This window comes from Pseudophryne corroboree, chromosome 1, assembly GCF_028390025.1.
Source record: "Pseudophryne corroboree isolate aPseCor3 chromosome 1, aPseCor3.hap2, whole genome shotgun sequence".
Taxonomy (NCBI): Eukaryota; Metazoa; Chordata; class Amphibia; order Anura; family Myobatrachidae; genus Pseudophryne; species Pseudophryne corroboree.
Window position 1 is genome coordinate 639,511,766 of NC_086444.1, and position 23,812 is coordinate 639,535,577.

Sequence of the window (23,812 nt, forward strand, 5' to 3'; positions counted from 1 at the left end):
AACCGCCATGCCGTCAAACGCAGCCGCGGTAAGTCTTGGAACAGACAGGGTCCTTGCTGGAGCAGGTCCCTTCTTAGAGGTAGAGGCCACGGGTCCTCTGTGAGCATCTCTTGAAGTTCCGGGTACTAAGTCCTTCTTGGCCAATCCGGAGCCACGAGTATAGTTCTTACTCCTCTCCGTCTTATAATTCTCAGTACCTTGGGTATGAGAGGCAGAGGAGGGAACACATACACTGACTGGTACACCCACGGTGTTACCAGAGCGTCCACAGCTATTGCCTGAGGGTCCCTTGACCTGGCGCAATACCGGTCTAGTTTTTTGTTGAGGCGGGACGCCATCATGTCCACCTTTGGTTTTTCCCAACGGTTCACAATCATGTGGAAGACTTCTGGATGAAGTCCCCACTCTCCCGGGTGGAGGTCGTGCCTGCTGAGGAAGTCTGCTTCCCAGTTGTCCACTCCCGGAATGAACACTGCTGACAGTGCTATCACATGATTTTCCGCCCAGCGAAGAATCCTTGCAGCTTCTGCCATTGCCCTCCTGCTTCTTGTGCCGCCCTGTCTGTTTAAGTGGGCGACTGCCGTGATGTTGTCTGACTGGATCAGCACCGGCTGACCTTGAAGCAGAGGTCTTGCTAGGCTTAGAGCATTGTAAATGGCCCTTAGCTCCAGGATATTTATGTGAAGTGATGTCTCCAGGCTTGACCACAAGCCCTGGAAATTCCTTCCCTGTGTGACTGCTCCCCAGCCTCACAGGCTGGCATCCGTGGTCACCAGGACCCAGTCCTGAATGCCGAATCTGCGGCCCTCTAGAAGATGAGCACTCTGTAACCACCACAGGAGAGGACACCCTTGTCTTTGGTGACAGGGTTATCCGCTGATGCATCTGAAGATGCGATCCGGACCATTTGTCCAGCAGGTCCCACTGAAAAGTTCTTGCGTGGAATCTGCCGAATGGGATTGCTTCGTAGGAAGCCACCATTTTTCCCAGGACCCTTGTGCATTGATGCACCGAGACTTGGCCTGGTTTTAGGAGGTTTCTGACTAGCTCGGATAACTCCCTGGCTTTCTCCTCCGGGAGAAACACCTTTTTCTGGACTGTGTCCAGGATCATCCCTAGGAATAGAAGACGTGTCGTCGGGATCAGCTGCGATTTTGGAATATTGAGAATCCAACCGTGCTGCCGCAACACTACCTGAGATAGTGCTACCCCTACTTCCAACTGTTCCCTGGATCTTGCCCTTATCAGGAGATCGTCCAAGTAAGGGATAACTAAAACTCCCTTCCTTCGAAGGAGTATCATCATTTCGGCCATTACTTTGGTAAAGACCCGGGGTGCCGTGGACAATCCAAACGGCAGCGTCTGAAACTGATAGTGACAGTTCTGTACCACAAACCTGAGGTACCCTTGGTGAGAAGGGTAAATTGGGACATGGAGGTAAGCATCCTTGATGTCCAGAGACACCATATAATCCCCTTCTTCCAGGTTCGCAATCACCGCTCTGAGTGACTCCATCTTGAACTTGAACCTCTGTATGTAAGTGTTCAAGGATTTTAGATTTAAAATAGGTCTCACCGAGCCGTCCGGCTTCGGTACCACAAACAGCGTGGAATAATACCCCTTTCCCTGTTGCAGGAGGGGTACCTTGATTATCACCTGCTGGGAATACAGCTTGTGAATGGCTTCCAATACCGCCTCCCTGTCGGAGGGAGACGTCGGTAAAGCAGACTTTAGGAAACGGCGAGGGGGAGACGTCTCGAATTCCAATTTGTACCCCTGAGATACCACCTGAAGGATCCAGGGGTCCACTTGTGAGTGAGCCCACTGCGCGCTGAAATTCTTGAGACGGGCCCCCACCTTGCCTGAGTCCGCTTGTAAAGCCCCAGCGTCATGCTGAGGACTTGGCAGAGGCGGGAGAGGGCTTCTGTTCCTGGGAACTGGCTGTTTGCTGCAGCCTTTTCCCTCTCCCTCTGCCACGGGGCAGAAAAGAGGAGCCCTTTGCCCGCTTGCCCTTATGGGGCCGAAAGGACTGCGCCTGATAATATGGCGTCTTCTTATGTTGAGAGGCTACCTGGGGTAAAAATGTGGATTTCCCAGCAGTTGCCGTGGCTACCAGGTCTACCCCAAATAACTCCTCCCCTTTATAAGGCAATACTTCCATATGCCTTTTGGAATCCGCATCACCTGACCACTGCCGCGTCCATAACCCTCTTCTGGCAGAAATGGACAGCGCACTTACTCTTGATGCCAGTCGGCAGATATCCCTCTGTGCATCACGCATATATAGAAATGCATCTTTTAAATGCTCTATAGTCAGTAATATACTGTCCCTGTCTAGGGTATCAATATTGTCCGTCAGGGAATCCGACCAAGCCACCCCAGCACTGCACATCCAGGCGGAGGCGATTGCTGGTCGCAGTATAACTCCCGTATGAGTGTATATACATTTTAGGATATTCTCCTGCTTTCTGTCAGCAGGTTCCTTAAGGGCGGCCGTATCAGGAGACGGCAGTGCCACCTGTTTAGACAAACGTGTGAGCGCTTTATCCACCCTAGGGGGTGTTTCCCAACGTGCCCTATCCTCTGGCGGGAAAGGGTATGATGCCAATAACCTTTTAGGAATTATCAGTTTTTTATCGGGGGAAACCCACGCTTCATCACACACTTCATTTAATTCCTCAGAAGCAGGAAAAACTACAGGCAGTTTTTTCTCACCAAACATAATACCCTTTTTAGTGGTACTTGTATTATCAGAAATATGTAAAACATTTTTCATTGCCTCAATCATGTAACGTGTGGCCCTACTGGAAGTCACATTCGTCTCTTCATCGTCGACACTGGAGTCAGTATCCGTGTCGGCGTCTGTGTCTGCCATCTGAGGTAACGGGCGTTTTAGAGCCCCTGATGGCCTTTGAGACGCCTGGACAGGCACAAGCTGAGTAGCCGGCTGCCTCATGTCATCAACCGTCTTTTGTAAAGAGCTGACACTGTCACGTAATTCCTTCCATAAGCCCATCCACTCAGGTGTCGACTCCCTAGGGGGTGACATCTCTATTACAGGCAATTGCTCCGCCTCCACATCATTTTCCTCCTCAAACATGTCGACACAATCGTACCGACACACAGCACACACACAGGGAATGCTCTGATAGAGGACAGGACCCCACTAGCCCTTTGGGGAGACCGAGGGAGAGTATGCCAGCACACACCAGAGCGCTATATATAAACAGGGATAACCTTATAGAAGTGTTTTTCCCCTTATAGCTGCTATGTTAATACTGCGCCTAATTAGTGCCCCCCTCTCTTGTTTTACCCTTTTCTGTAGTGCAGGACTGCAGGGGAGAGTCAGGGAGACGTCCTTCCGGCGGAGCTGTGAGGGAAAATGGCGCCCGTGTGCTGAGGAGATAGGCTCCGCCCCCTTCTCGGCTGACTTTTCTCCCGCTTTTGCTATATTCTGGCAGGGGTTAAAATACATCCATATAGCCCTGGGGGTTATATGTGATGTATTTTCGCCAGCCAAGGTGTTTTTATTGCTGCTCAGGGCGCCCCCCCCCAGCGCCCTGCACCCTCAGTGACCGGAGTGTGAAGTGTGCCTGAGGAGCAATGGCGCACAGCTGCAGTGCTGTGCGCTACCTTGGTGAAGACTGGATGTCTTCTGCCGCCGATTTTCCGGACCTCTTCTTGCTTCTGGCTCTGTAAGGGGGCCGGCGGCGCGGCTCTGGGACCGGACTCCGAGGCTGGGCCTGTGTTCGGTCCCTCTGGAGCTAATGGTGTCCAGTAGCCAAGAAGCCCAAGCTGGCTGCAAGCAGGCAGGTTCGCTTCTTCTCCCCTTAGTCCCTCGATGCAGTGAGCCTGTTGCCAGCAGGTCTCACTGAAAATAAAAAACCTAAAACTAAACTTTTTCTAAGAAACTCAGGAGAGCCTCCTAGAATGCACCCTTTTCGGCCGGGCACAAAAATCTAACTGAGGCTTGGAGGAGGGTCATAGGGGGAGGAGCCAGTGCACACCAGGTAGTCCTAAAGCTTTACTTTTGTGCCCAGTCTCCTGCGGAGCCGCTATTCCCCATGGTCCTTACGGAGTTCCCAGCATCCACTAGGACGTCAGAGAAATAATCGCAAACAACCGATTTTGAGCCATCTGCGTATGCTATCATGATTGCATCATAATTGACAGGCGACGGGTGTCCGGGGGCAGCAATACGGCATGGGGGGGGGGGGAAGAGTGTCACGGGAAATGCAGGCGTGTCATGGCCGTTTTCGGGGCCGGCCAATGATGTCGCCTTCGTTTCATGCGATTGGAAACATGGCGGTGGAGCCCCTGCTTATGCAGTTATGCTGCATAGGCAGGGGTCAACCTCTTTTTGAATTGTGATCGCATCACAGGGAGGCACCACACATGCTGGGTGGCCTTGCCCTGTGTGATTTTGGTGATTGCAAATTTTGCTAAAATAGCAAAATCTGCAGCCAACTCTGAATAATCTCCTTAGTTTGCAGAAAAGAACTTGCTTACTATAATTTTTCCATTGTTTTAGAAAAAGGCAGCCATTTCACACAATTGAAACCCCCCAGATTCATCTATTCATTCACAGCTTCGCACGCATGTGTTTGTGAGGATCTGTGTTGAATGAATGGATGAATGACTACTTCTGATGGTCGGTGCCATCTGTACCTATAAAAATAAATAAATTAAAAAAGCCCAAAAACAAGCAGCAAAAGAAATAATAATCCTAAAAACAAGCAACCATCAAAAAAATAAAGAAAGCAACTTGAAAAAAAGAAGAAGCCCAATTTCGATTGTTATAAGCTGAATTGGCAACTATGGTGACCAGCATGAGTTGTTGGGGGGAATAAAAGAATGATGGTGGCTATTTTTTCTGCTTATGGAGAGGGGGTGCTGGGGGGAAATGATGGTGGATCTGCTTTCTGTTTATGGAGGGTGTTCGGGGGGGGCTGATGGTGGCTGAGCTTTTTTTTCATAGGTTCTGTAATAAATTGTTTGGAAACCCCCCTTTCCTTGCCAGTGGCAAACGCAGGATTTTGAATCTACTGTGCAGTTCCGCATAATTAAAATGCAAATGCAGCAGGAGGTGTCTGTAGGAGACAGACGCCTCCTGCCAGCATCTATGAGATCAGAGTGCTGTGTCCGAGGACCATTGGTTGTGATTTGCAATATTTTTAGGGCATCGGTTAGCCTGTGTAAACTGAAACTACTCATCAAACATAGTGCTGTGATGTCAGCTGCGGGCTTACTGCCCACGTTAACAGCTTCACACCTGCCACTTAACTCAAAGAATGCCATTCATCACGATTAAATGGAATTTTCAAGGCGCGGTAACTTGCATCTCTCGACTTAAGTGCCAGGTTTAAAGTCGGGAGATGCAGATTAATCTAATAGCTCCTGGCACTCATTCCCGTAGCTACTCAATATCACATTTAATTGAATTCCCACTTATGACTTCTACACAACATTATGCACAGAACCTAATAGAATAAATGGACAGCATGAGAGAATTCCAAAATGGGATGCGGTTAAGATCCTGGCTGTCGGGATCCCGGCAGTTGTAATACAGACACAGGATTCCTGACAACTGCCAGGAGACTGCTGTTGGAATCCTGGCAGAGTCAGAAGAGGGGGGTGAGTATTAGGCACCACTAAAGGGGAGTATTAGGGTTAGGCATTAAGGGGGGGGGAGTAAAGGTTAGGCTGCGGGAAGGGAGGGATAGGGGGTAGAGTAGAGGGGATGCTGGCGTCGATATTGTCGGCATGTCAAACATACTAAACTTGTTGGAACGTATGCTTTAGATGATTCACTGTCAAAACATCTGGGCATGTGACAATGTAAAACTACTGTTTTATTATTTTCCTTAGACTACTGGTTTATTTATAATACAAGAACTAAAAAAATAATAATAAATTGTTAAAAAAAAACATCCCAAAACACTGTCATGTCAATTTACAAACATTTCAAACTTACTTTCCAAAAACTCCATTTTAGAATTTCCATTGTTGAGACACATTGCATTAACTCCTTCTGTAGGTGTTGTCATTTGCTTCCCTCTGTTGGCTGCGATGGAATTCAGCACGCTAGTCTTTCCAGACCCATCAAGTCCTAATACCAAAACTTGTGACGTTTTTCCCTGTTAAAATATTAATGCAGGATGCGTTTATCATAAGGATATCAGAGTTACAGTGTTCCAAAAATACATTTTGTACATACGATTTACTTCCTCCTTTTAATAAATGTGTACAATCAATGTCAATACATTTTAATATACAGGAGCATTTTGAGCAAATATTCTCTTCCCCATACCTCCCAACTTTTGAGAACATAGAAGCAGGACCTGCGCGCGGGGCGTGGTTTCAGGTGAGAGGTGCGTGGCCTTGCACACTGACCCGTTTTCTGGTATTTTGGTGGCATGGCCAGTGCTCGCCGAGCAGCTGGGCAACCCCCTGTTTGCCTCCCGTAATTGAATAGATTCTGTGCGCATCTATTCAGAGATCACCCGCTGCGCTGCATTCTCCTTCTCTGATCAGGGCTTCCATAACAGTATTGTAGGCCCTGGGCACAGCAAAGCAAAGCAGTGGGGCCCCTGCAGCCCCATTCACAGGAACCAATAAAAAAAATAAAAAAAATCATAACGTGGCCCCTCCTGTGGTCCTGCGCCATCTCTCTACATGCCTCATACAATGAAACTGATTGGTAGATAGCGCCAGCCTCCCACAAAAAACAGCATGCTGTCATCCAATCACTGTCTGGCAGCAGGTAGAAAATGCTGCCACTGCTCTGATTGTGTAATCGCAACCCACCCCTGCTCAAAGGCCCCTAGAAATGTGGGGCCCTGGGCAGCTGCCCAGTGTGCATATACATTAAGATGGCCCTGTCTCTGTTACCCTTCACTCTGTGCCAAGCCACATCCTCCCATGCAAGCAGGGCCCTCTCTACTTTGTTTTTTTAAAGGTGGGTACACACTATAAGATTTATTGTCCAATAAATTGTCCCAGGACGGATTGGAAGGAACATCTTAACGGCCCCATACACTAGAACAATAATGCCCGATTTCGGCCATTCGGGACGATATATATCGGATGAAATCGGGCATTTCGGATGTGTTTTACAGCTGATCCGATGCGCGTTCCTGTGAGTATCGGATCAATCCCCTAGATTGAATGTGCTGCACTCGTGATATGTCGGACCCCGCAGGCTTGGCTGGGATTGCACAAGATACATCATATGCAAAAGGACAGCATACGATGTATCTTATGCGATCCTGCCCCCCGGGAAGCTGCCGGAGTGATCGCCTGTATCATGAGGGTCCGACATGTTGCAGTAGTGTATGGGGCCCTTTATAGCTGCTAAATATTAGGGAAATTTTCCGTTTGCAGAGGATTTCTCCATTAAATCTGCAATGTATGGGTTCCCCAATTAGCAATTCTGATCAAACGTGATTGGGATCACCAAATCAGATGATTTTTAAACATGTTAAACTTACCGATAAATAATAGCAATTTTTTTTTTTTTTTAAATAACGTACCGACCGTTTCGCCGATAGAACAACTGAGACACTACCCTTGTATTGTCATAAATATTATCTTTTATTTATATGGCAACTTATACTGGAAATGTAATGCAGTGGGTGAGAAGGTGAAGATAAGGCAGTGCCAAAAAACTAAATTACTAACAAAGCAATGCCCGTTTTAATTATGTGAATAAGGATCTGCCAGTAGTAGAACAGGTTAACCTTTCAGTATCAGCCAACACATTTAGCTTGGACGCCACATATACAGCATGCATACAGCATTAGGTTTCAGGTTTAGTTACTAAGGAGGGAGGGTTAGGCTGCGGAAGGGGGGGGGGGGGGGGGGGGAGAAAGACGATTAGTCCAAAAGCGAGCCTTAAGAGAAAATGAAATGTAGGGATACAAAAAAAATAAATAAAAATAAAAAACAACCAAGAAATACAGAAAAAGAAAACCTATTTTTAACTATTATACTGCATAAATAGCTGGATAAGTTTGCTATGGGTTCAGTATGATTTTACCAACGGACACAATACTGATGGTCATAATCCCGACAGCCATTGAACGACAGTCAAAATACCGACATGGTCAAAGTACCGACATTAATTACCGACATTAATTATGCAGACATGTTCAAAATGCAGACTGCTACCAGCTTGCTACAATTATACCAATTAGATAACACAGGCGTAATTGTATGAGTACGATACACAAGCACAGATGACTACTTTAAAGTTCTATATTGTTAATGCAGCCATTTTTAATATGGAGAATATGAAAATATCAATATACACAGAAAGTACATATATACAACTGCAACATGATCAAAAGACAATTACCGCCAGACACCACTTAACTTATTATTTACTAGTAAAGAACCCGGCATATGCCTGTGCCATGTCATCTCAGTCTGCCCGCTGTAGCGCCTCCTCTCTGTCCACTGATCCATCCCGCCCAGCTCCCATCACTACTATGTCCTGCTCCATCTTCCCGCTCTGTTGTGCTCCGCCTCCCCTCCCCTGCTCCATCTCATTTCCCATTCCAGTCAGTAGCGGATCTTGCCACGGGCAAGCAGGACTTTTGCCCGGGGCGACGCATCATGGCAAGATCCGCTACTGCTGTACTCCCCTTCGTGGAGAGGACCTTTGCTGTGCGGTGCGCGATGATGTCATCACGCACCGCTCAGCATTTCAGTGGAGCTACTCTACTGTACAGAGGGCGTAACTGACCACGCCCCCTGTACAAAGCCACGCCCCTATTTCCCGCCTTGGGGCGAAAAAAGGGCTAGAACCGGCCCCGATTCCAGTTTAAACAATATATATGGCTGATACTTTATTCTGTAATACATGGACGCAAATACCACTCAATGTCCACTTCAGGAGATTCCCCATTAAAGTTTATGTGAAAAGTTATGCTGTCAAGAGAACCTGCATTTCATTAGCTGCACAACTATTGTGGAAACTTGTAAGCATTGACTCAAGCAATAATTACCTGGAAATTATTGGTTAGTGCGTTAGCAGCGTACTAACTGAAGCATAGCACAGGCAATGGTGCAGACGTCCAGTTATGATCACTAAAGGGCGACTTACTCTTCAGTATTTGCAAATACATATAAAAACCAAAACTGTGAAAGACACTAAAAACTACACAATCAGCACTAATATCACCAGGAGAAACTACATTTGCAGTAAAACATTACCTTCTTTATTCTTTTCTCCATGGGCCACACATTCATCAGCAAATACGCTTACTGTGTTTGGTAAATATTTGTGATCGTAATGATGCTCAAGCAGCAACGGACAGAGAAACAAATGTGACCATGAATTAATTGGAGCCGCTATTAATAAGATTTGTCTAATGCAGTTAAATCTAATCCAGCCTTGACCTAAAAGCAACACACCTTTCGTAGCTTCATGTAAACTGTGCGGTACGTGTCAGCAGAAGTGCAAAAACAGAGCATGGCTGAAAAGATCCCATAACGTGTAATTTCCCTAAGATACTGTGCTCTAAGGAAATTATACGTCAAACAAACTCCAGACATCATATTATAGAAGTCTAAAGGGGTGCACACGTAGTGATTTTTACTTAATTTCTAAGCAATCTGACTACATTGCTTAGAAATTAAACACACAACTCCGTGTGTAGGGTGCCGGCGACAGCGATGCGCAGTCCCGCGTGTCGCTATCGCTGGCTCTAGATTTGGCATGCGTGCATGCCAAATCTAGTTAGATTGCTGACTTCACCCTACATGGCAGATACGGGATGCATTCGATATCCCGGCGCTCAGCATACCGGCGCCGGGATCCCGACAACTATTCTGCCTCTCGTAGTATCTCGTAGTGTCCACGACACCCCTGGAGGGAGAATAAATAGTATGGCGCACGTATCACGCCACCGTGCCCGCAAGGGGCTCTTTTGTGCTCGCCCCGCTGCTGGCATTCCAGCGCCCAGCATCCCATGGTCGGGAATCTAGATACCAACCTGGCAGATACACTTACTTGTGAATCAGGTTGACTTTTACTGCAACAACAAGCTGCATCCATGTATTTTACAAAGAGAAAGTTTTAATTTAAAATTTCAGGATATAGTGTAGTATGGCATACCCTCTCTGCCATGGGTGTCAGAACATTTTTTAGTTTGGGGATATAATTTTGGCGCACCTAAATCACTGAAGGTTGCCCCTCAGGGGCAGCTGTTATAACCCGCCACACCACCTACCAGATGCAGGGGTTAAACAGTAGTAATAAAAGGGATTCCCTCACCTTCTTAGCAGCTATGTCCTTTCGACCTAATAAAATAAGAATTTACTTACCGATAATTCTATTTCTCGTAGTCCGTAGTGGATGCTGGGGACTCCGTCAGGACCATGGGGATTAGCGGCTCCGCAGGAGACAGGGCACAAAAGTAAAAGCTTTAGGACTAGGTGGTGTGCACTGGCTCCTCCCCCTATGACCCTCCTCCAAGCCTCAGTTAGGATACTGTGCCCGGACGAGCGTACACAATAAGGAAAGATTTTGAATCCCGGGTAAGACTCATACCAGCCACACCAATCACACTGTACAACTTGTGATCTGAACCCAGTTAACAGCATGATAACAGAGGAGCCTCTGAAAAGATGGCTCACAACAATAATAACCCGATTTTTGTAACACTAACTATGTACAAGTATTGCAGACAATCCGCACTTGGGATGGGCGCCCAGCATCCACTACGGACTACGAGAAATAGAATTATCGGTAAGTAAATTCTTATTTTCTCTGACGTCCTAAGTGGATGCTGGGGACTCCGTCAGGACCATGGGGATTATACCAAAGCTCCCAAACGGGCGGGAGAGTGCGGATGACTCTGCAGCACCGAATGAGAGAACTCCAGGTCCTCCTCAGCCAGGGTATCAAATTTGTAGAATTTTGCAAACGTGTTTGCCCCTGACCAAGTAGCAGCTCGGCAAAGTTGTAAAGCCGAGACCCCTCGGGCAGCCGCCCAAGATGAGCCCACCTTCCTTGTGGAATGGGCATTTACAGATTTTGGCTGTGGCAGGCCTGCCACAGAATGTGCAAGCTGAATTGTACTACAAATCCAACGAGCAATCGTCTGCTTAGAAGCAGGAGCACCCAGCTTGTTGGGTGCATACAGGATAAACAGCGAGTCAGTTTTCCTGACTCCAGCCGTCCTGGAAATATATATTTTCAGGGCCCTGACAACGTCTAGCAACTTGGAGTCCTCCAAGTCCCTAGTAGCCGCAGGCACCACAATAGGTTGGTTCAGGTGAAACGCTGACACCACCATAGGGAGAAACTGGGGACGAGTCCGCAGTTCTGCCCTGTCCGAATGGAAAATCAGATATGGGCTTTTGTGAGACAAAGCCGCCAATTCTGACACTCGCCTGGCCGAGGCCAGGGCCAACAGCATGGTCACTTTCCATGTGAGATATTTCAAATCCACAGATTTGAGCGGTTCAAACCAATGTGATTTGAGGAATCCCAAAACTACGTTGAGATCCCACGGTGCCACTGGAGGCACAAAAGGGGGTTGTATATGCAGTTCTCCCTTGACGAATGTCTGGACTTCAGGAACTGAAGCCAATTCTTTCTGGAAGAAAATCGACAGGGCCGAAATTTGAACCTTAATGGACCCCAATTTGAGGCCCATAGACACTCCTGTTTGCAGGAAATGCAGGAATCGACCGAGTTGAAATTCCTCCGTGGGGGCCTTCCTGGCCTCACACCACGCAACATATTTTCGCCAAATGCGGTGATAATGTTGTGCGGTCACCTCCTTCCTGGCTTTGACCAGGGTAGGTATGACCTCTTCCGGAATGCCTTTTTCCCTTAGGATCCGGCGTTCAACCGCCATGCCGTCAAACGCAGCCGCGGTAAGTCTTGGAACAGACAGGGTCCTTGCTGAAGCAAGTCCCTTCTTAGCGGCAGAGGCCATGGGTCCTCTGTGAGCATCTCTTGAAGTTCCGGGTACCAAGTCCTCCTTGGCCAATCCGGAGCCACGAGTATAGTTCTTACTCCTCTCCGTCTTATAATTCTCAGTACCTTGGGTATGAGAGGAAGAGGAGGGAACACATACACTGACTGGTACACCCACGGTGTTACCAGAGCGTCCACAGCTATTGCCTGAGGGTCCCTTGACCTGGCGCAATACCTGTCCAGTTTTTTGTTGAGGCGGGACGCCATCATGTCCACCTTTGGTTTTTCCCAATGGTTCACAATCATGTGGAAGACTTCCGTGTGAAGTCCCCACTCTCCCGGGTGGAGGTCGTGCCTGCTGAGGAAGTCTGCTTCCCAGTTGTCCACTCCCGGAATGAACACTGCTGACAGTGCTATCACATGATTTTCCGCCCAGCGAAGAATCCTTGCAGCTTCTGCCATTGCCCTCCTGCTTCTTGTGCCGCCCTGTCTGTTTACGTGGGCGACTGCCGTGATGTTGTCCGACTGGATCAGCACCGGCTGACCTTGAAGCAGAGGTCTTGCTAGGCATAGAGCATTGTAAATTGCCCTTAGCTCCAGTATATTTATGTGGAGAGAAGTCTCTAGACTTGACCACGTTCCCTGGAAATTTCTTCCCTGTGTGACTGCTCCCCAGCCTCTCAGGCTGGCATCCGTGGTCACCAGGATCCAATCCTGAATGCCGAATCTGCGGCCCTCTAGTAGATGAGCACTCTGCAGCCACCACAGAAGAGACACCCTTGTCCTCGGAGACAGGGTTATCTGCTGATGCATCTGAAGATGCGATCCGGACCATTTGTCCAGCAGATCCCACTGAAAAGTTCTTGCGTGAAATCTGCCGAATGGAATCGCTTCGTAAGAAGCCACCATTTTTCCCAGGACCCTTGTGCAATGATGCACTGACACTTTTCCTGGTTTTAGGAGGTTCCTGACTAGCTCGGATAACTCCCTGGCTTTCTCCTCCGGGAGAAACACCTTTTTCTGGACTGTGTCCAGAATCATCCCTAGGAACAGCAGACGTGTCGTTGGGATCAGCTGCGATTTTGGAATATTTAGAATCCACCCGTGCTGTTGTAGCAGTACCCGAGATAGTGCTACTCCGACCTCCAACTGTTCCCTGGACTTTGCCCTTATGAGGAGATCGTCCAAGTAAGGGATAATTAAGACGCCTTTTCTTCGAAGAAGAATCATCATTTCGGCCATTACCTTGGTAAAGACCCAGGGTGCCATGGACGATCCAAACGGCAGCGTCTGAAACTGATAATGACAGTTCTGTACTACGAACCTGAGGTACCCTTGGTGAGAAGGGCAAATTGGGACATGAAGGTAAGCATCCTTGATGTCCAGGGACACCATATAGTCCCCTTCTTCCAGGTTCGCTATCACTGCTCTGAGTGACTCCATCTTGAATTTGAACCTTTGTATGCAAGTGTTCAAAGATTTCAGATTTAGAATAGGTCTCACCGAGCCGTCTGGCTTCGGTACCACAAATAGTGTGGAATAATACCCCTTTCCCTGTTGTAGGAGGGGTACTTTGATTATCACCTGCTGGGAATACAGCTTGTGAATTGCTTCCAATACTGCCTCCCTGTCGGAGGGAGACGTTGGTAAAGCAGACTTCAGGAACCTGCGAGGGGGAGACGTCTCGAATTCCAATCTGTACCCCTGGGATACTACCTGTAGGATCCAGGGGTCCACTTGCAAGTGAGCCCACTGCGCGCTGAAACTCTTGAGACGACCCCCCACCGCACCTGAGTCCGCTTGTAAGGCCTCAGCGTCATGCTGAGGACTTGGCAGAAGCGGTGGAGGGCTTCTGTTCCTGGGAAGAGGCTGTCTGCTGCAGTCTTTTTCCCTTTCCTCTACCCCGGGGCAGATATGACTGGCCTTTTGCCCGCTTGTCCTTATGGGGACGAAAGGACTGAGGCTGAAAAGACGGTGTCTTTTTCTGCTGAGAGGTGAGTTGGGGTAAAAAGGTGGATTTTCCAGCTGTTGCCGTGGCCACCAGGTCCGAAAGACCGACCCCAAATAACTCCTCCCCTTTATACGGCAATACTTCCATGTGCCGTTTGGAATCCGCATCACCTGACCACTGTCGTGTCCATAAACATCTTCTGGCAGAAATGGACATCGCACTTACTCTTGATGCCAGGGTGCAAATATCCCTCTGTGCATCACGCATATATAGAAACGCATCTTTTAAATGCTCTATAGTCAATAAAATACTGTCCCTGTCAAGGGTATCAATATTTTCAGTCAGGGACTCCGACCACGCCACCCCAGCGCTGCACATCCAGGCTGAGGCAATCGCTGGTCGCAGTATAACACCAGTATGTGTGTATATACTTTTTAGGACATTTTCCAGCTTCCTATCAACTGGCTCCTTGAGGGCGGCCGTATCAGGAGACGGTAACGCCACTTGTTTTGATAAGCGTGTGAGTGCCTTATCCACCCTAGGGGGTGTTTCCCAACGCGCCCTAACTTCTGGCGGGAAAGGGTATAATGCCAATAATTTCTTAGATATCAGCAATTTTTTATCGGGGGAGACCCACGCATCATCACACACTTCATTTAATTCTTCTGATTCAGGAAAAACTACGGGTAGTTTTTTCACACCCCACATAATACCCTTTTTTGTGGTACTTGTAGTATCAGAAATATGCAAAGCCTCCTTCATTGCCGTGATCATGTAACGTGTGGCCCTACTGGAAAATACGTTTGTTTCTTCACCGTCGACACTGGAGTCAGTGTCCGTGTCGACCGACTGAGGTAATGGGCGCTTTAGAGCCCCTGACGGTGTTTGAGACGCCTGGACAGGCACTAACTGACTTGCCGGCTGTCTCATGTCGTCAACAGTTTTTTGTAAAGTGCTGACACTATCACGTAATTCCTTAAATAAGACCATCCAGTCAGGTGTCTACTCCCTAGGGGGTGACATCACTAATACAGGCAATTGCTCCGCCTCCACACCATTTTCCTCCTCATACATGTCGACACACGCGTACCGACACACAGCACACACACAGGGAATGCTCTGATAGAGGACAGGACCCCACTAGCCCTTTGGGGAGATAGAGGGAGAGTTTGCCAGCACACACCAGAGCGCTATATATGTATAGGGACAACCTTATAAATAAGTGTTTCTCCCTTATAGCTGCTATTATGTTTTTATATGCCAAATTAGTGCCCCCCCCTCTCTTTTTTACCCTGTTTCTGTAGTGCAGGACTGCAGGGGAGAGTCAGGGAGACGTCCTTCCAGCGGAGCTGTGAGGGAAAATGGCGCTTGTGTGCTGAGGAGATAGGCTCCGCCCCCTTCACGGCGGCCTTTCTCCCGCTTTTTATGAGGTAAAATGGCAGGGGTTAAATACATCCATATAGCCCAGGAGCTATATGTGATGTATTTTTTACCATAAATAGTGTTTTCATTGCGTCTCAGGGCGCCCCCCCCCAGCGCCCTGCACCCTCAGTGACCGGAGTGTGAAGTGTGCTGAGAGCAATGGCGCACAGCTGCAGTGCTGTGCGCTACCTTTCTTGAAGACAAGATGCCTTCTGCCGCCGATTTCTGGACCTCTTCACTCTTCTGGCTCTGTAAGGGGGCCGGCGGCGCGGCTCCGGGACCCATCCATGGCTGGGCCTGTGATCGTCCATCTGGAGCTAATGTCCAGTAGCCAAGAAGCCCAATCCACTCTGCACGCAGGTGAGTTCGCTTCTTCTCCCCTTAGTCCCTCGATGCAGTGAGCCTGTTGCCAGCAGGACTCACTGAAAATAAAAAAACCTAAGTCTATACTTTTATTCTAAGCAGCTCAGGAGAGCTACCTAGATTGCACCCTTCTCGGCCGGGCACAAAAACCTAACTGAGGCTTGGAGGAGGGTCATAGGGGGAGGAGCCAGTGCACACCACCTAGTCCTAAAGCTTTTACTTTTGTGCCCTGTCTCCTGCGGAGCCGCTAATCCCCATGGTCCTGACGGAGTCCCCAGCATCCACTTAGGACGTCAGAGAAATAATAATGTATTTAAAAGGCGTTTGTAAATAGTGTAACATGGGCAAACTATATTTCATGTCATTTTCTCTAAAAGGCAGAGAAAAAAAAATCCATGTCATCATTTATTACTAAAATGCAGATGTATTTGCCAGTCATTTTTCCTACTTATAGACAACACTATACTGTACAGACATTAAAATGACATTCAAAATTACCCCCAAATACATGCAGCTGTTGAAATACACTTGCTGGCTGTCATTTTTCATTAATAAAAAAAAATTGTGCTGTACAAGCCTGAGACCTTAAAACAGCCTTTTCATTTTAATTATAGCAATCTAGTTATGGGTGGCGGTGGTATTATGAGTTCATTAGAATGGCATAATATATTATTATTTTTCTTTGAATAGCAACAGTTCTTAATATGTTAAGAGGAGTAGCTTCATTCCCCCCCCAAAAAAATTATAATGACCACCTCTGCCGAGTAACTGTTCACAAAGGTTTATTTATTATTTATTAACAGTTTCTTATATAGCGCAGCAAATTCCGTTGCGCTTTACAATTGGAAATAACAATGATATAACAAAACTTGGTAATACCAAACAGTCATAGAGGTAGGAAGGCCCTGCTCGCAAGCTTACAATCTATAGGGAAATAGGCATGTATACACAAGGAAAGGTGCTATCTATTGCATAGTTGTCCACCAGATTGCAAAGGTTCTTGGTGGGCTGTATGATATGGTCACACAGCAATGATGAACTGGGGTCTAAAGGAAGAGAAAGTGAAGAATGAGAAGATGTGAGGAGATGTGTGGACTGTGCAGAGTAGATGCAATTTGATAGGAAGGTTTATGAAAGTTATGTGGGCGGTTCTGGAATTTGATACGCTTGCCTAAAGAGGGGAGTTTTCAGGGAACGCTTGAAGGTTTGGAGACGAGAGTCTTATTGTGCGTGGTAGGGCATTCTACAGGTTATAGATTACTTACTTATTAGTTACTGTGTACAGTATATGACAGAACAGTTATTAAATAAGTGCAATACATGATATTGTGTTATGTATTCTCCAAAAAATAACGCACAATGCTGCTAATTTCACCCCTGCTCAAAGGTGTTTTAAGAGATGAGGGGGGCCATATACAGTGGTTCCATTAACCACGGAGAGAGACGACCCCCCCCCCCCCCCCCCCCCCCCCCTTCCTATACCTGTGGTGGTGAAGTCCGTGCGACTGACCCTACTCTATTCTCACAGTGGAGTGGCCATCTTTCCGTCTATGTATTTGCAGAAAAAAGCGAAGTGCTGTGCGGTGCCATTTTACCGAATACATAGCTGGAAAGATTGCTACGCCAATGGTAACTAGAATATAGGAGGGGGCAGACACATAACATTGGCCAATTTCTGAGTGTAGGGTTTGTGTCACGAGTATTTTAGATACCACTACCCCTGCTGTACCAATATTAGTTTAGTACTATTGACCTGTCCATGGTATGTACTGTACTACTACCAACATTAGCACAATACCATTTGTTACTTACACTCATACCGATCAGTCTGACGCTACAACGTTACTTCACTATGTTTTTTTATCCTGTTTTACATAAAAAGTATCTTTTTAGAACAGAGAATAAACACTGCTTGTGCTGGTCTTTGTTTTTCTTTTTGTTATGGTCAATAACTCTTTATTGGCTTTCTACCCTTGCACAACAATGATCAGGCTCTTGTTCAGAGATAAATGATCTGGAAAAGTACCTGGCAAATGGGAATAATGAGTCATAAATGCGCATGCGGAGTGAAGGCTGCCCATCTGGTCTTATCCCATTAAACGGCTAATGTACAGTAACATAAATGTCTGAAAAAGTTAATGCTCCGTACGATAGAAAGGTGTCACATTACACAGTGCATTTCAGCTTGCTGCGTAGCAGCAGACCGGACAGAGGTGGTAATTCAGAGTTGATCGTTTTGCTGCTGCTGCGATCAACTAGTACACGCCTATGGGGGAGTGTATTTTAGCTTAGAAGGGCTGCGGTCGCTTGTGCAGCCCTGCTAAGCTAAAAAAAATTCAAGCAGAAGTAGACTAGGGCTGGACATACTTACCCTGTGCAACGATCCCTGCGATGCTGGAGCCGGCTTTGACGTCAGACATCCGCCCTCCGTGCTGGACACGCCTGCGTTTTACGCACCACTCCCCGAAAACGGCTCCAAACGGTCCGGATCCGCCCTGGCACGCCTCCTTCCTGTCAATCTTCTTTGCGGTCAGCTCTGCGAACGCTTCCTTTGTAAGTCGCGATGTAACCCGGCGACCGCAATGTCGCGCACTCGCAGTGTGGCCGCCGCGCATGCCGCACCCGTTCGCACCGCAGTGATAAACCGCTGCGTGCGAACAGGTCGGAATGACCCCCAGAGTGTCCATGCTGACCCCTGTCCACTGCCGCTTGCGCTTACAATGAGCATGTGTGCAATTTACTTGGGGAAGAGATTGCACCAGGATGCATTATGGAAAGAAAGCAAGCTGGCATGCTATGGGCAATGTTCTGGTGGGAAACCTTGGGTCCTGCCATTCATGTGGATAATTATTTGACACATACTACCTACGTAAACATTGTTGCAGACCAAGTACACCCCCTCATGGAAACAGTATTTCCTGATGGCAGTGGCCTCTTTCAGCAGGATAATGCACCCTGCCATAAAGCAAAAATTGTTCAAGAATGGTTTGAGGAACATGGCAAAGAGTTTAAGGTGTTTCATGGCCTCCAAATTCCACAGATCTCATTCCAATCAAGTATTTGTGGGATGTGCTGGAAAAGCAAGCCCATGCCATGGAGGCTCCACCTTACAGGACTTAAAGGATCTGTTGGTAACGTTTTGGTGCCAGATACCACAGGACACCTTCAGGGATCTTGTGGAGTCCAGGGAGGTTTATTTATAAAGAGTCAGGTTGTAAAACCTGCCACTCTGGATCGTGTTTCTGGACGATATTTAAAAGGGCTATGCTTCTACAAGCAAGCCATGGCTAGTACAAGCATTGTCCTTTTAAATATCAGGCAAAAACACAATCCGGAGTGACTGGTTTTACAACCCGACTCTTCTTAAATAAACCTGTATGCCTCGAAGGGTCAGAGTTGCTGTGATGGCACGATGAAGGCCAACACAATATTAGGCTGTGGTTTAATGTTATGGCTGATTGGTGTACATGTTGTAATGATAGTGGCACTCAAGAATTTTTTGGGACTGGTAATGTTGACTGTCTGGCACCTAATACAAAAAAAGTTGAATGCCTCTTATCCACACTATTCTACAGAGAACCAAACTGCAAAATTGTGCATTTACATTTCAGTCTTGTATTCACTAATAGTTTGCCTTAGCAGATCATTTCTGAATAGGAGCTGCCATGTTGGTAGTGTTATTATTCGAAAATGGATTGACAATTCTGGACATCACAAAAAACTTCCTCGAAACATAGCTAGCTTGATCATGCCAGTATTGTGACTAATATGGCCTACTTGTACAGAAGGTATAAAGAATGAATACAGAAGAACATGTCTGTAGAACAATATAATAAATGTAAGGTACCACTATTCAGAAAATTACCTCACTTGTACTTCGGTCAATTGACCACTTTGCAGACTATTAGATGTTTGTGTAGTCTGAAACAAGTGTAAGGTAATGCACTGTGGTAACAAGAACAAAAATTACACCTACCTACTAAATGGGGTAAAATTAGGGGATTCTGTACTGGAAAATGACTTAGGTGTCCTCATAGATAGCAAGCTAAGCAGTAGTACCCAAAGTAGGACTGCAGCAAAGAAGGCTAATAAGATATTAGCATGCATAAAACGGGGTATTGATGCTAGGGACGAGAGTATTATACTCCCGTTATATAAATCACTAGTGAGGCCACACCTTGAATACTGTGTACAGTTCTGGGCACCGTACTACAAAAAGGATATCCTGGAGCTTGAAAAGGTACAGAGGAGGGCGACCAAACTAATTAAGGGCATGGAGACGATGGAATACAAGGAAAGGCTTGAAAGACTAGGCATGTTTACATTGGAAAAGCGGAGACTAAGAGGGGATATGATCAACATCTACAAATATATAAGGGGACAATACACAGAGCTTGCGCGGGACCTGTTTTTGGTTAGATCAACACAGAGGACTCGTGGACACTCGCTCAGGTTAGAGGAGAGGAGATTCCGCACAATACGGCGTAAAGGCTTTTTCACGGTAAGGACAATACGTGTTTGGAATTCCCTGCCCGAGGGAGTTGTAATGGCGGAATCTGTCAACACCTTTAAAAATGGGTTAGATAAATTCCTATTGGATAAGGATATCCAGGGGTATGGTGCATAGTCATGCATTATAGTTACTATAAATAGGGATAAAATGCAATGGCTGACAGCAACATCAGTCAGAAATTTTAGTCAAATCATCTTGCATAGGACACCACAAATAGGTTGAACTCGATGGACAATTGTCTTTTTTCAACCTCAGATACTATGTATGTAATCACACACTTCATCCACATTTCTGCCTACTCCCTCCCAACTAGCTGGTCTTCCCCTGCCCTGGCTCATTCCAGGTTCTTCACGGTCACTTAAGCGGAGATGAATCATTATTTCTGCTTACTCATAAATAAAATGCCAATATTTTGCTAGAATATAAATATTTGAAGAAAACTATGCATAACTATGTTGTACAAAAAATAATAATAATAGTAAAATGTGTAATTTCTTGCATTAAAAAAATACATAAATTCAGTCAATCCCTGATTATTTATTATCATTATTATTCTTTATTTATATGGCACCACAAGAGGTCCACAGCACCTTACACAGGGGGTCATTCCGACCCGATCGCACACTACGATTCTTCGCAGCCGTGCGATTGGGTTGGAACTGCGCATACGCGGCGGCTGCATTGCGCAGGCGCTTCTTTGCCCGGCAACGGCCGTCGCCAGGCAGCGACGCTGCAAGCGAAGAAAGCGATCGCTGCGGCGACCGCAAGAAGATTGACAGGAGGAAGGCGGATCCGGGCGGCAACTCACCGTTTTCGGGGAGTGGTGAGTCCAACGCAGGCGTGTCCAGGTGTTTGGAGGGCGGATGTCTGACGTCAATTCCGGGACATGCATCGCTGGATCTATCGCACAGGGTAAGTAACTCTTACCCTGGTCTTCTTTTACAGGAAACTTTTTTTGCATAGCGGGGCTACACAAGCGTTCACAGCCCTGCTATGCAGAAATACACTCCCCCATAGGTGGCGTCTAGTTGATCGCACGGGCAGCAAAAAGTTGCTACGTGCGATCAACTCGGAATGACCCCCATAGTACATAAACAAGCAATGCAACAGTACAAAACAATGCATTACCTAGGATATCAGGTGGTGGTTAGAGCAAAGTGGGCGTGCAGGAGTGTGGAGGGAGAGGAGGTTTGAAATGTAGTGAAATGCGTGTTTTATAGGTTAATGTGAGGAGTCTGACTTGAATTCTGAAGTGGAGACAGTGAAAAGGGGTGCAGAAAGGAGGCAGAAGCCAATGGCGTATCTGTAATGGGTGCAGTGTGTGCGATGCATATAGGCCCCATGGGGCCCACACTGCACACATTTCTTCTATAGTTACCTCTCCAGAGTTATGCAGCAGCAGCGCTGCAAACTCCCCAAGAAAATGGTGTGGCGGCCACTTTCACAGCATTTTGTGCAGGCGCAGTAGAGAAATTGATAGGAAAATGGCCCCTGCGCCATTTTCCCAGACACCTGCGCCAAATGTAGTCAACTCTAGCACAGTGCTAGAGTCTACTAGTGCTTACACACGCACACACCGCTACCGGCTAGACAGGAGGGGACCATGATGAGGACTGCGCATGGGCCCCCTTCTGTCTTAATATGCCCACGGCCAGTGGTACAAGTTGAAAAAATGTCTTATAGGTACTGTGTACGCGCGCGCGCACCTAGCCCAAAAAATGGGTGTGACCAAATGCTACATGGGGCGTGGCCAATAAAAATGGGAGTGTGATACACATATGGGGGGAGGGGCAGATACACATATGACCCCAATAGTGCCAGATATACATTGCCCTACAGTGCCAGCTATACATTGCCCGACAGTGCCTGATAAACATTGCCCGATAGTGCTAGATACACAAATGCCCCCAGAGTGCCAGATATACATTGCCCCACAGTGCTAGATACACAAATGTCCCCAGAGTGCCAGATATACATTGCGCCCCCAGTGCCAGATACGGAAATGCCCCCACAGTGCCAGATACACAAATGCCCCCAGTGCCAGATACACATGTCCTCGCAGTGCCAGATATGCCCCCAGTTGCAGATACACATGTCCCCCCAGTGCCAAGTACACATGCCCCCCCCTTCCCCTGCTGCTCACCGCTGCTGCTGTTCTGTGTGTGAGGGGAGTAGAGCGCAGTGTGCGCCTCTCCTGCCCCCCAGTCTCTGGCGGTGGTGCGGGTGTCTACCTTCAATTCAGCGCCGATCTGTGAGCCAATCAAAGCAAGCGGTCCGGCAGCAAATCAGGAGCCTTGGCTGCCGGTCCGCAAGCTCTGATTGGCTCACGGGCCGGCGCTGAATTGAAGGTAGACACTGAGGGGCAGGAGAGGCGCACGCTGCGCTCTCCTCCCCTCGCAGCAGCAGCAGCGGTGAGCAGTAGTGGAGGGAGCGGGGGCTCCTCGGCGGTGGGTATGGCATACCCACGGCTAAATTGTTAAGGGTATGCCATACCTGCCCACTTGCACCGCTGCCCATGGCAGAAGTACTTTGGAGAAGATGAGCAGTGAAGCAGCACTGAGAACAGACTGAAGCGGTGACAGATAGTAGAGAGACAGGAGTTGGGATGGCCAGATAGGAAGTAGGTTACAGTAGTCCAATCTAAAGTTGACCAGTAAGTGTAAGATGGTCCATAGATAGAAAAGGTTTGACCCTGGATATATTTGGAAGGTAGAAGAGACTGTCAGAGGAACCGGATAAATAATAAGTGTGGGGTTTAAATGAGAGGGCAACCAATGGGGGGCGGGGCTAGGCTTTGTGTACCAGCACCAGCTTTGTACCATTGATTCTCCGCCATTGATGGCAAAAGTAATATAGGCATTAAACCATTGATGGCCAACCGTACATAGCAGTCCATGCCTAAACACTCAAGTGAACCGGGGGCAGATTATTTCTCAAAGCTTGCAAAAAAGTACCAACCAATCAGCTCTTAACGGTCATTTTACAAGCTGTGTTTGAAAATTTACAGTATGGAACTCATTGGTTGGTACTATATCTCTCTCCAAACTTTGATACACCTCCAGTGATATTTGAGCCTTAAGGCTAACATCATGGGGTAATTCCAAGTTGATCGCAGCAGGAATTTTGTTAGCAGTTGGGCAAAACCATGTGCACTGCAGGGGAGGCAGATATAACATGTGCAGAGAGAGTTAGATTTGGGTGTGGTGAGTTCAATCTGCAATCTAAATTGCAGTGTAATCATAAAGCAGCCAGTATTTACCCTGCACAGAAACAATATAACCCACCCAAATCTAACTCTCTCTGCAAATGTTATATCTGCCCCCCCTGCAGTGCACATGGTTTTGCCCAACTGGTAAAAAATTTCCTGCTGCGATCAACTTGGAATTACCCCCCATATGCGCACCTACACATATTAACCCGGGGACCTGCACATAAAAAGAAGCAGAAGAACCAAATTCCAGGATATGGTCCTTAGGTCAACATGCATTAGGTCAACACCTGAAAAAGGTCAACATGAGCATTAGGTCGGCACATGAAAAGGTCGACATGAGTTTTTAACTTTTTTTTACTTTTTCATACTTTACGATCCACGTGGACTACGATTGGTAATAGTAACCTGTGCTGAGTGGTA

At 47.3% G+C, this 23,812-nt stretch overlaps 1 protein-coding gene across 1 annotated transcript in view; it reads right to left on the minus strand.

Annotated features, from left to right (window-relative positions):
- The window catches only part of ARL9 (ADP ribosylation factor like GTPase 9), a 69,589-nt gene that overhangs the window by 37,624 nt on the left and 8,153 nt on the right, over window positions 1–23,812 (minus strand). The window contains exon 2 of the mRNA XM_063914608.1: window positions 5,975–6,137. Within this exon, the coding sequence (XP_063770678.1) occupies window positions 5,975–6,137 (163 nt within the window). The remainder of the gene's footprint in view (window positions 1–5,974; window positions 6,138–23,812) is intronic.